Below are 14,062 nucleotides of genomic sequence, written 5' to 3'. Positions count from 1 at the left end.
TACTCTCCTCCCTTCATACATTGTTTTACTCACATCGCTTGTAAACTGTCTGCAGTCAAATTGTTCCATAGGATCTCGTTTGCTTGAAGATTCTCTGTTTCCTCCAACAGTGAAATGTCAAATTCTACATTCGGTTCTTTGGTTTCTGGAGACCTGGAAGATGACATCTCATGTTAACCAAAATCATTGAAATGGGGACAAAAGTACTGTTATTAAAGGAAAATTCCACCAAAAAACATTTGGTATTTGTTTTATTAGTCCATTGTTGATATAGTCCCAAAATGTTTTGCATGTCAGCAATCAAGTTTTCAAGATATGTAACTTTCAAAATACAGAAAGCTGTCCAGTATGATGTAAAAAGCAGCTTCATATGATGCTAAATGCATCATATGGGCCAGATATCTGTTTTGAAAGTTACATATCTTGAAAACGTGATTGCTGACATGCAAAACATTTGGAGATTATATCAACAATGGACTAGTTTTTGGGTGGAATTTTCCTTTAAAGGCGGGCTGAACTGACTGATTTAGCCTCTGTGTCAAGCCTCCTCATTAGGAAATGTAACTTAGAATGAGATTTGGGTCTTGGAGGCATGCTTTGATGTGGGCCCCGTGTAGCTCCGTTGGTAGAGCATGGCATTTGCAACGGCAGGGTTGTGGGTTCGATTCCCACGGGGGGGCAGTACGAAAAAATTGTTTTGCACTCACTAACTGTAAGTCGCTCTGGATAAGAGCGTCTGCTAAATGACTCAAATGTAATGTGGGTGTCTCATGTGTGTGTTCGCAAGCGGGAAGGGTTTGTACATTCACTCTGCCAAAACAGTATACAATTAGTCACTCACCCTTCTAGATAACTTGAAACAGTCTAATCAGGTCTTGTGTCTGGAAGTAGCTTCCTTCGCCAATTAGCTTCAGCCGGCCGGTGTGTGACCGTGGCAAAGTTGGTTTGACTTTGGATAGCCTATCTGTGGGGCTAGTTAGGGACCGCCAATAAATTACACAATGTAAATGGGACAATATTTTCATGTTGAATACCTTTTAGTTGTCTCATTAAATGCTTTCAATATGAATTTCTATAATTTAAAGTTGTTTTGAGGTTTATAACTCATTGAAACCTGGAGCTATTGAAATGTTAAAATATTGTCCCATGTACACTGAGTGTTTCAAAACATTAAGAATACCTTCCTAATATTGAGTTCCACCCCCCCTTTTGCTCTCAGAACAGCCTCAAATTGACTGGATGTCCTTTGGGTGGTGGACCATTCTTGATACACAAGGGAAACTTTGGAGCATGAAAAACCCAGCAGCGTTGCAGTTCTTCACACAAACCAGTGCGTCTGGCACCTACTACCATACCCCATTCAAAGTCACTTAAATATTTTGTCTCGCCCATTCACCCTCTGAATGGCATACATACACACTCCATGTCTCAATTGTCTCAAGGCTTAAAAATCCTTCTTTAACCTGTCTCCACCCCTTCATCTACACTGAGTAAAGTGGATTTAACAAGTGACATCAATAAGGGATCATAGCTTTCACCTGGTCAGTCTACGTCATGGAAAGAGCAGTTGTTCATAATGTTTTGCACACTCATTGTACATTGTGTAATTTACTGTTAGTCCTTAACTAGCACCATAGAGATATCCAAAGTCAAACCAAATTGACCATAGGCATTACGATTGGGTATTGATGATTACTTGGGTGCTGCCAGCTGTGGGCAGGCTTGAAATATACCCAACCCAAGGAAAACTGTGGCGTACCCTTAATTCTGTGAAAAATAAATCCTAATCATCTCGCAAATCTCAGGTCTTGGACAGACTGACTTTATGACCAAAATTATTCTATTTACCCTTTGTAGTACATTTTGACACTAGAATAAATGTTTCTGAGTCATCAATGCCACATATGCCGTTTTCAACCAGAGAAGTGGGTGTTTCGATTCAGTCTCTCTTTAAGGCAAAATCACTCAAACCTACCTGTAGACCTCAATGAAGTGTTCATACTCTGACACAGGGTCAATTTGGTCGATGGAGGTGTGGATTTCTTTGTGGACCTTCACTATTTCATCAGTTAAGAGACTGGTGATTTCACTGTATTCCTCCAAAATCCCCTTCCTGGAAATTACAGAAGTCGGAAAATCATAAAACAAGGTTAGAATATGCTCAATTTCAGTTTGAGAAAACAAGCAATCTATAGTACAAATCGCTTTGAAATATATTTTCAATGACAAAAAATATCGTATTCTTATTTCGTTGAAGTCGGTGGACCAAACTGAAAGTAAAAGCCTCAAGCGCAAGTCTCCACTGTATTGCAGGGAAATGGGATGCAGGGGAGGGGGATAGTTGTTTCGAATGCAGCCTAAGTGTTGTTGCAATTCGTCTAACTTCCACAAGGGGGAATGTTAGAAATAGTTGCTTAAAGTAAAACTGCATCCAAAACCTATTTTGTTATTTGTTTAATTAGTCCATTGTTGATATAGTCCCAAAATGTTTTGCATGTCAGCAATCAAGTTTTCAAGATACAGAACTTTTAAAATAGATAAATACTGCCGGTATGAGGCATTTAGCGTCATATGATGCCGGCTGTAAACAAATACCAAAAGATAGTTTTTGGGTGCAATTTTACTCAGTGTTGTAGTACTCGAGACCGGTCTCGAGACCACATATTGAGTGTCTCGGTCTTGTCTAGCGACTAGCGACAAATCTAGCGACTTTTTCTGGCGTTATTGGAGACTTTGACGTGAAAGCACGTATCGTTCTTACTCTTCTCAACGAGCAGCGGGTGCTGCCGTGGGCCCCACCCCCCACCCCCGTCCCAAAGCACTCACAGGCGGCCCAGTCCTTGTGCAGCAGTCCCTCCCAGCTGCAGTCAGAGCAGGAGATGTTCATTTGCAGTCTGGACGCGGAGGGGTGAACATCTCCTGCTCGGACTGCAGCTGGGAGGGGGACTGCTGCGCGAGGACTGGGCCGCCTGTGAGTGCTTTGGGATGGGGGGACGGGGGACGGGGGGTGGGGCCCACGGCAGCACCTGCTGCTCGTTGAGAAGAGTAAAAACGATACGTGCTTTCACGGCAGTCTCCAAAAGTCTCCAATAACACCAGAAAAAGTCGCAAGATTTGTCACTAGTCACTTTTTTGAAAATGTGTCGCTAGAGGGGTCTGAAAACTCGCTAAATATAGCGACTAAGTCGCTAAGTTGGCAACACTGACAATAGGTATGCAAACCAGGTATTGAAAAAGTTTAGTCCGAAGTGTTGGCTAGTAGGCTATTCGTGATGCGCAATTGTCGTCATGAGCTGTTTGCATCAGGGGCGTAGACATGGATGGGCCTGTGTGGACAGAGGCCCATCCACTTGGGAGCCAGGTCCTGACAGGCCCACCCAATCAGGTTGATGTGGTTTAAGCATTGTTGTGCACTTACACCATCAAATGTGTCTTTTTTTCTATTAAAAAAAAGTGTGAAAATCTGAAAAATCTATAGGAAAACTCGATTTTTCACACAGGGTGCCTTTCCTTCGCTGGGTGGGCCATTTGGGAACTTTTGGGCAAAATTAGATTATACCCACTTCTCCAGGCAACACTGCATAGGGCCGATGGAAAGACAGCAGTCACACACAGCATGATGTTAAAGGATAAGCAGTCCATAAACTCTGACATAATAAGCCAGTAGGTCCACAAAAACACAACCATTAAGCAATTCCCAATCGAAATGTACAACTATTACTTCCCGTTGCAAAAAACATTTCACGTTTAGCACACAAAGTAACCAGTGACCTAAAGTTTAAAGGGGAACTGACAGCGTTTTAACTACTTTGCAGATATGAAACACACGATCATAATATCAATCAAAAATATCAATTTCCCAGTTTATGCTACAAAACCAACTTTATAAGAGGTTTTAAAAATAGGTTATATTTGACTCAACATTCCATGATGTACACTAAGGCATTGTTGACAGAATAGATGGATGCAGTTCAATGCATGATTAATAATTCACCAATCCATTTCTTGGTAGTCAAAAATATATTGCTATCAGGTTGTAAATCACAGCTGGCCTGGTACATTGTTTGCTGCCTCCATTCGGGATGCACAGTTTCAGTTTCAATGACTCAATATTCTGGACAAAAACGGACGAATGTAACTAAGGCTGGGAATGTCAATACAATCAAACTAGCAAGGGCAATGATCACAAGTCAGTCACAACATGGCTAATAGGCTAGCATATCTATTTATGTAGCAAGCTAAGAACACAGAGTCTATCGTTAGCTAGATAGCTAGCTAGCTGCTAGGAGGATGTCATGTCATGCCATTGGCGGAGTGGGTGAGTGACTGACTTTTTCCCTTTATATCATTTTTCGGAGGCTATACACAGCTAGAGATGCAGGTGTGATTTGGTTAGCTGGCAAGAACTTGAACAACTGTTATCCAGTTAGCATATGTCTTGCGTTCGCAAATTCACTCTGGCTATCTACTCCGATTTCAGAGTGCCAGAGTGCAGAACTGATGAATTTACGAACGCGCAACACCCGCTGAATATGACAAGCGTCAGTAAACGTAGGCAAAAAAAGTAATAGTTAGTCAAGAACGCTCTAGATAACATGTAAACAGCCTAGTCACCTCTGCTACGGCAAGAAAAATGGTCACAGTGACATGTTTTCTCATTTGTGTCTGGAAGTAGCTAGCTAGCAAGCTAGCCAGCTTTAGCCAGTTAGCTTGGGTGCTTGGTTGGGACAAGCATGCATTGGCAGGCAAGCTGCAGAAGGATGAGGAGGCTACAATTCCCCATCGTTTATCAGTGCAATTTTGACGGCCAACTAGCTGAAAAAGTTTCAGAGGGTTTATCTAATCTTGCTCATCTTGCTCTGGCTAGCATTAGTTGTTGCTCATGTGCATAACTGAGGGAGAGAGAGCCTACCTTTTCATGGTGGTTTGATCAATAGGACTGTAAAGTTCTCAAATGTAGAAATCCATTCAGGTGTATTTTGTGGCTTTTGGCGAATGCGTTCTAATGATCTAAGGCGAATGCTTTCTAATGAGCTAGTCGCGGTGATGCAACTGCCTGTAAACACACAGTCCAGTTCAAAGTGAATGATGGCAGGCCCGTGTGGCAAATGGCTTGTTTGTATGAAGGCCTACTGTAGCTCTGATTGGCTATATCACAGCAGTCTGTATAGACTCCGGTCCTGGACAAGACAATGTTTTTATTCGATTTTATTAACTGCAGTGTCTATTAATTGTCCAAATGCACGGCCACTTTCCCGCTCTATATTACTATAGAATTTTCACAAATGCCTTAGTATACCTAACTCCCAAACATTTGAAGAATTTTTGAAAATGTGAAAAGAACCATATCTAAGTGGCCGCGTGTCAGATTCTTATTTTTTTGTCATTCTTCCTGAGGGTGTATATGAACAGATTTTAATAAGATTTCATGGTCGCTAAAATGCTGTCAGTTCTACTTTAAATGCAACAATGTTTCACGCACATAAGTTATTTTCAAAGAGATGGCTAACAACAGCAAGCGTGCTGCAATAAAAAACACAGTTCCACTCAATAGATCATATGATCATTTGAAAGTTAACTTCTTGAAAGTTAGTCTTGAAAAGGGAGAAGCTAACAAATTAACAACAACACCTGCTGCAAACTAGACGACAACAAATGCTAGCTAGCTAGACCGTGGGGAAACTACTGCTCGCTATTGCACAATGACCTGTTGGCCTTCAACATTTACATTTTAGTCATTTAGCAGACACTCTTATCCAGAGCGACTTACAGTTAGTGAGTGCATACATTTTCATACAAGAAGGCAGAAGTTCCAATACGTTTTTGTAAAAACGGTCCCACCCATTAAATCAAAATGTGGTTGGTTGATTCCATTGTCACTCCAAAACGTTGCCCTAATACAGTTGAATGGCAGATGCCTTTATCTAGCGTCTGATGGCCTAGCCAATGGCTGACTTAGCTAGCTAGATTTATCTCCCCAGAGACCAGCAAAGAAAAATCCTGATTGGATCATTTTTTCCCCTTTCCTTTCCAACAAAATCTGAAGAGATGAAATCAGGACATCATTGAAAATAATAATATCATTATTATTACAATCATTATTTTACAAATCCTTAGCCCTTCTCTGAAGGCGTAGAAGGCCCATTGTTCCCCACTGTGTTTGGGTTAGTAATAATTTGTAGAGTGGCTCTATTTTCCCTCAGCATGCATTCTTTCACTATTCTGAATGTCTAAAGAATCCATTAGTTTTTCTGAAATATGAACACAGAAATACTGGACATTTTGAACTCTTATTATGGTGGTGATTTGACAAAATTACAATCATGGTCTTTAATTGGACTCGCATTTTTCTGGTCTCGGTCTCATCCCCTCTCCGGTCTTGGTCTTGACTTGGACTCGATTTGCTCCAGTCTTGGTCTTGAATCGGTCTCACTTTAGGTGGTCTCGAACACAACACTGGTTTTACTTTAAAGCAACTATTTCTAACTTCCCCCTTGTGGATTGCTGACATGCAAAACATTTTGGGACTATATCAATAATGGACTAATTAAACAAATACCAAAAGATAGTTTTGGGGTATAATTTTCCTTTAAACAGGACATTCTGAAAAAAGAGGATGCCTCTGCCTCCTAGTAATCCCATGACAGCTATGACATTATGGGATTAAGCCTCATCTGGGATCTAGTCCCACATGACAACAATAACTCTTAACTCGCTATACTAAATTAATTCTGGATTTACGTAATTCTGAAGAATGTTTAAATTGCCTGACATGTTAGAGTGTCACAGATATGGTAATCTGCAGTGTGCTTCTAGACATCTAGGTTGGACATTGCAGAAAAGGAACACTGCACAGTGACATATGCACCCAAGTGTGTTTACCAACAGCATTTCAGCCCGTAGACCTTCATCAGTTCTTAACCTCAGAGTCGGGACCAGTGGTGTAGTGGAAGTATAGGGTACTTTACTCACTGCGAACAGCGTTGTAAACCCACCTTATTTTTCCACACTACATCACTGGTAAAGACGTAACAAAGTAACATGACTTAAAGTAACATATCATAAAGAATTGAAACATAAAGTAACCTAACATAAAGTAACCTAAAATAACAAACACACTTGGAGCATACATCGCAGTATGCAGCCTGTTATTTTTTTGTTGATCTACTTCCAGCATCTTCTCAAAGCCATTAGATATTATGCATATGTTGTAATCCCTTCTGAATCTCAGCTGGACACACTCACAGTGCACTGATCATCTCCTCCTGCATCTTCTGCAGGGAGTCGAGGAGGAGGGGCAGCGTGGTGTCGTGGTAGTGCTCCTGGTGGAGCTGGGCGCTCCGCACCGCCAGCACGTACTGGTTGTGGAGGTTGTGGAGCTTCATGGTGGTCTTGTCGTAGCGCTCCCTCGCCTTCTCCGGCTCCTTGCCTGAAAATCAAACCAAGAAGGAAAAAGTGCTGTGCTGCTGGTTTGTATGGAGGTTTAATTTGGGTGTGCCTCATCATTCGCCTCCCAAGACATGTCAGTCATACGATCTGCCTCCAAAGGTTAGGTGTGGTAGGTATTGATGCACTTCAGATGGTTTCTACTAAGACTTCATGCATTTATTCTAAGGAAAACTGTACTACTAAAACATATTAAACTTGAGTTTTCTGTCAATGTTCAGTAGAAATGTTTACCTTTCACCATTGCTTCTCTGTATTTTTCTTTGGCACTGTGAGCATCCTTTGTTAATTGTCTATAGGTGCCTTTCAACTTTTCTAGGTCGCTTTTTGTCACCTAGAAGAGATCATATCGGAAAAAACAAAAGCAACATTAGCATCTTTGACATAAGTAAAGTTCACCTCATTTACACTCTGACCACAAATGTGAAAGACCCTGTCAACAAACGCCCCATAACCGTAAATAAAGTCAATGCACAGGAAGGATAGTGTATGAAGAAACAGTAAATGTGTGTGTGTGTGTGAGGTGAGTGTATAGAGTACCTTGTTCATTTCGGACTCGATCTGTGTGTGGATGCTCTGGTAGCTCTTCTTGACCTGCTGCTTGTCTTTGATCATCATAGTGAGTCTGTGCAGAGGGCCCGAGTTCAGCTCCTCTGCGTGACACTTCATAATCTTACTCAGCTGTTCTGTCTGCTGGACCATGTGGGCCCAAGACTGGAGAGATGGAGGTGGAAGACGAGAGGGAGGTGGAAGAAGAGAGAATGATAGATGAGAGAGAAGGAGAGAGTGGAAGAGAGAGAGAGATATAGGAGATTGAGATGTCACGCCTGATTTCAGTATATAGGAAAATCAACTGGAACTTTTTAGGCATGATGTATTGTGCTAGTCTTTTCTTCTTCTAAGCAAACGCATTTAACGCCTTGGAGTCCTGTAGAAAACGTTCTAAACAACCCTGTGACTGATATCCCACTATAACCAACCCAGTTCCACACTCCCCTTCCAACATCCTGCTCAACAGCACAAAAACAACCCACATTCATGTGTGGGAGCCCCACAGGTAAAAACATCAGATAAAAAGGGAGACATGGTCTTAAATTAATCTACATGTTCACTGGTGTGTGTTGTGTCTGTAATAATATAGCATATCATTTCTGCTTTGGGGGTCAACAAACCACCATCTGATCATCTCCTATCTCACCTTAGGTTGCTGTAGTCTGTGTTCACTGTTGGGTTTGTATTTAATCTGTCTGTACTGTGTATTGATATTTTTTTATAGGCCTATACCTTGGAGACGTTGCTGATGTAGTCCATCTGGGAGGAGTTGTCGTGCTTGTCCACCTGCTGGCTGATGTTGAGGAGAAGTGAGGCGTACTCCTTGTCGCTCTTCACCCGTAGCGTCATGAAGCGCTTCACCGTCTCCAGCAGCTTCAGCTCCCAGTCCTGCAGCTTCAACAGCCCGTCGTGGGAGTTCCGCAGGTCCCGTCCGAACCCCATCGTCCCTCTTCCCTTCAGTCTTCCTCAAGGCACGCTGTTTAGTCTCACTTCGCCAGGCCGGGAGGATGGGGAATCACCCTCAGGTCTGCATCTTTCCTGGGAGGAGGAGGATTGAGAGAGGGACAGAAAACTAATCATTGATTTTGGCACATACAGAAACTATAGTACATGCGTGAAACCTATTTTTCTACAAAGTACAGCACACAGTTGCTGGAAGGTTTTCTATGACATAGCCTAAATAAAAGGTACTCCTTTGATTCTCCAAACCCTTTAAAGACTGCAACAACCTTATTATGCAAGAGGCAGAGTTCTCTGAAATAAAGACCCATGAATGGGGAGGGGAGGGCGACCAGCTTAGGTCAGGAAGTGGGTGTGAGAACAGTGAACAGCCCAAAACAAAAATGTAACAAGAGATGCAACACATAGCCTAGCCCTAGCCGCATCACACCATCTCTCATCTCTGCTCTCAGGTAGCCTAACTATTTATACCACACTGAGACATTTAAACAAAGTCGATAGGGAGGCCAGAAACCATTGTCTGATATACTGTAGCTACAACAACAGGATGTAGGCTAGTCTATCTCGAACATGAGATAGAAGGGTCAACCTTTATAGATAGGGCAGATTATACACAGACAGACAGCACAGAGACATGTATAATCACTCTACAAGATATTTAATCCGTTTATACCTCAGGGGGGAAAAGCGCATTATCTCCATGTCAGATGTCTTCTGTTCTGCTCCATTGTCTCACACAAAATAATTTTAAAGGGAGTTATGTCTCACAAGGGAGTGCTAATAAATAAAGTACCAAGAACATATCTTGAAATAACAGTTTTGGAAGTTAGAAAGTTCGGCAAACACAACTTGTCAAATATGTACCAAGCACCCCAGAGGCTAGAAAAATGTGATTTTCTATTGGGAACGTTGTTGCGTGTGTCCCAGTCAGATTAAACATGCCACCCACTGTAGACTAATTGGAAGGGAACGTCTTCAAATAGTGTGCCTTGATCTAATATTTGAAAACTATGCAATCTCCCTTATGAGAATGGAGTGGCTGAAATTCAGAGAAGTATAACCTTAACAAGAACCGCCTCATTTGAAACCGTGTTATTCGTCAAGCAGGCTTGTCTAACTTGGGTCATAAATGGGTCATAGAATGAATACTAGGACAAGCGCAACAAGAGGCTACTAAGCAAACACAAAACGTCCTCCACATTCAGGAAACCTTTTTAGTCTTGAATTCTCACAAAGTCATGCACTCAAAATTATAATGGTACAGAAGATCATGTGAATTGTATTTAGGCTGTCCATGCAAAATCAAGTGGACGGAGTGTCAGGTTTGTGGACACGGGTCACAGTAAAATATTCAGGCTTGTTGCACATTCTTGGCAAGATGATGTGAGCACTGCCTGAAAGGAATTCAAAAGGCGTAATTTTACCACCCACAAGTCACAGGCTGTCAACAAGGCTGAGGGACATGACTCCACTCTACAGTGTGAGTACTGAAACTATACAGTTTATAGCTACTGTCTCTGATTTATTTCAAAACAAGCTTAAAATGCCATTACAGAAGCTGGATCAGAAGCAAATCTTCAATAGCAGAAAACAAAAGCATGAACCTAACCTCAAAATGATAACATAGGCCTGTTATCATTGGAGGAAACCCCATAAACTGACATACACTACGCTACTAAAAGTGAACTAGCTTAACAGGGACTTCGCCATTCTAGAAAAGCTTTTGTATTAGCCTAGGCCTAATAGCCATGCATTTTTGTGAAACTTGATCTCCTGGCTATCGCCTGCCCCTTACATTACTGTGAACAGTTAACATTCCCTTTACTGGTGGCTTTGAACACTTACCTATAGCCACAGGCAACACCACACATTTTCCTCAACAAATAACATTTTCTAGAACACCTACCTTTACTCAGATATGATCAAGGGAGCATCTTCAGTAACACATTAGTCAACAGTGCATGTTCAAGTCATCAGTGACCTACCAAATGTAAAAGCCACCAGCAAGCATCCTGAGAAAAAGGATGAAAGGAAACCACAAAGTGGTTATTATGCAATTGATGTAGGCCGGCCTAAGAATCAAGCCATGGGACAAGTAGCCTACAATACCAACAAGAGAACGCTTAGGGGGGCCGCAGCTACCTATTCTCAAACATCGTGGGCTATATGACAAAAACACAATACTGGATTGTTTTGTATGTTTCAATGTGAATTTTAGCAAACTATAGGTCTAACAATGACCAGACTGATTTATCCCACTAAACTAAAGCCACAAAATGTCAGTGTCTGACTTATAGGGAGACAAAAGTGGTATTGGAAAACACCAACTAGGGATGGGGTAAGAAATCGATACAGTACAGTATCGCAATATACATTTTGCCGATTTTATATTGATACTGTGCCTCCAAGTTTCGATATGTAAAAATAATAAAATAACTAGGTAGTTAACGTTAGCTAGCACTATTCAGTTGTACCTGCGCCAAAACTCTGGTATTTCTCATCCTATAGCCATATTATTTTTTTATGTTTTAAAATGGTGTGCCAACATGTTTTGAGTACTTTTATCTTCCAAAACTCGTTTTTCTAATGGCTCTCTTGTTCCTCTGCAGCAGACATATAGTGAGCAATACGTTTGGAACATCAAATCGAATAAAATCTCAGAATCTAATCGCAAAAGCCTACATAAAGAATCATGATAAATATAGAATCGCAAAACATATCATATCGGCACCCAAGTATTGTGATAATATTGTATCGTGATGTCCCTGGCAATTCCCATCACTACCACAAACTTACAAAAACAATGGAGGTGACTGCAAGAATACATTTCAGCATCTGACATCCTGATACACAAAGACCATAGAATAGGTCTGTGTTGTTAGTGGACATTCAACACCTTTCAAGCCTTTTTTCTCCATGCTACACAGTATCATTAGCCTAACGCAAGAGAGAGCAAAGCTGCTGACTTGCAGCTGCAGAGAATTGGAGCTTCAGGAACAGGAAGCTGTAAACAGTGTTACACCTTCACCTTTTTCCCTGACACAAAATGGTTGTTGGATGGTGGACCCTCAAACATTTCACATGGAAGAGGTTCCTCCATCATCAGGCAGGCACGTCTCAATACTTAGCCTTTAGGGTCTACGAAGACAACATTGAAAATTAAGCTCACAGGCTTGCATAACATACTGAGTCATCCACAATAAAAAAAATAGCCTCTGACTGGCCATCTAGTGAAAGTACAAGAAGAGGGAGTTTGTTGCGTCACTTACGAGACAGATCACTTTGACCTGACAGTGTATCGTGACAACAACAAACCTTGGGTACAAAAAATAAATTCAGCCAAAGCCAGCACATTTCATAAGCCCACAGATGTGGAAAAACTTGTCAAACAATAAGTCAATGATAACGATGAACAGCTCTCAATTTCAAATTACTCTTTGTAGTAAAAGATGTAGGCTCTTTCAGTCCAAGCTTCACCAAGAGCTAATAAGGTTTCTATTGACAGAGTTTTATGACAACGCTAGAACCTAAATGAGGGACGAGCAAGGTGCAATGCCCAGACTATTTGGATGATTTAATGCAGCCTGTAACAGAGTTACAGTAAATGGGTGTCAAATGGGCCATGATGTTGTTTTTTTAGTCACATTTGGGTTCCTTTCCTACCTAATGTGTGCAACAAATGACTAGTCAAACAGTGTGGTTGAACTTCTACACAGGAGTATGACAGTGAAATGTCTTCTACAATCCTCTCTCACCAGCAATAACACAATTAGGGTGGGTGGTGGTGGGCTGCTGGAGGAGATCATCAGTGGGAGTTAGCTAAGCTCAACAAGGATTTGCAGTGTGCTACAGAACAGGGTATGTGGGGGCACTGCTACTTGAATACCCCATCTGAGTGAGCAGTCTAGTAAAGGAATGTCCTCCTCATTCTTCTCACTGTTGTGGCATGAAAAGGTCATGGACCACAAGGCTGACAGACATAAACAGTGTCCTGACATTAAACAACTGATGATGATATATTATTTTCTGGACTTACATTTCTAACCTATGTATGTAGCTTAATGTAGGTGGTAAGTGTATGCAAACACTGTAGTTAGGCTATTCGTCGGCCAAATGTAATCTGTTAGCTATCTATGACGGGAGAGAATATTGGACACATCTGGCTGAGTGTGACAAAAGGTTTTGTCAAGTCCTCTTGGACGAGTTGGCTGTGATAAGGTTTGCTGTAACTGCATCCGTTCCATCCGCCCATTTTGTGGCAATTCATAGTACAGTACTTCACAGCAGTATTGCACGTTTACCCAATAATACTGGTTATAATGCCAACAAGTTGTCATGTCAGAACAATTTCTGCAAAACAATAACAATCATGATTACTATTTGAAAGCTGACATTATTTGAACTGTTTCACCTAAAATGGCTATTTAACACAGCAAGGGCTGCCTAACGTTACATGTTTCCCATCGCGAGGAAAGTTTTTGTTAATATTATGCAGTTAAGGCATTAGCTAGTAGCTAGAACAACACATTTTCCAACGCTCCTTACAGTGTGGCGGTGCCTCTTCTTACCAAGCACAGTCCAGTACGTTAGTTAGTTTGCTAGCAAGAGTAGGCTAACTAGCTAAATCTGAACATAATCTGATTCACATTGGCAAGCTAGCTTGCTAACTAGCAAACTATCTTTGCGTTAGCGTGCTAGTTAACATTACCCACAGTGACTATTTTACGGGTGATAAACAGCTACATATTATAAAGGTCGCTATAATAATAGCATGGCTAATTAAGTTATCCGTGTTTTTATTAGCTTGCTAGCTAACCCGCTAGGTAAAGTTAGCTATTCCTGCTAATAATGTCGGGTGCCTGGCTGGACGTTTTTTTCTTTAGGAAAAAAATCCTAAACCATTCCTCGAAAGTGTTCGTTCTCTAGCAAATATCAAATCTACATGTCGATCCCATTCAAATAGACAGTTGATACAATCGATGACAGATTGCACTCACTTTACAATGATAGTTTCTTTTCTCTTCTACTATTTCTCAGTGTTTCCTGATTCCTTGGTATTCTTCTTTTCTTTTGCTCCGCTGCCTGAGTTGGGATTCGGGAGGGG

At 41.4% G+C, this 14,062-nt stretch overlaps 1 protein-coding gene across 2 annotated transcripts in view; it reads right to left on the bottom strand.

The window, feature by feature from the left end:
* The window catches only part of fer (fer (fps/fes related) tyrosine kinase), a 37,802-nt gene extending 23,740 nt beyond the window's left edge, over positions 1-14,062 (bottom strand). For both annotated transcript variants that reach the window (XM_041898901.1, XM_041898902.1), the window contains exons 1-7: positions 13,956-14,062; positions 8,731-9,036; positions 7,987-8,160; positions 7,681-7,780; positions 7,246-7,429; positions 1,976-2,113; positions 34-153 (exon numbers count right to left, since the gene is read on the bottom strand). In XM_041898901.1, coding sequence (XP_041754835.1) covers positions 34-153; positions 1,976-2,113; positions 7,246-7,429; positions 7,681-7,780; positions 7,987-8,160; positions 8,731-8,940 — 926 coding nt within the window. In that variant the 5' untranslated portion in view covers positions 8,941-9,036; positions 13,956-14,062. The remainder of the gene's footprint in view (positions 1-33; positions 154-1,975; positions 2,114-7,245; positions 7,430-7,680; positions 7,781-7,986; positions 8,161-8,730; positions 9,037-13,955) is intronic.

Source organism: Coregonus clupeaformis, chromosome 15 (genome assembly GCF_020615455.1).
Source record: "Coregonus clupeaformis isolate EN_2021a chromosome 15, ASM2061545v1, whole genome shotgun sequence".
NCBI lineage: Eukaryota > Metazoa > Chordata > Actinopteri > Salmoniformes > Salmonidae > Coregonus > Coregonus clupeaformis.
Note: the sequence above shows the minus strand (reverse complement) of the source record. Positions and strands in the feature narration are given on the sequence as shown.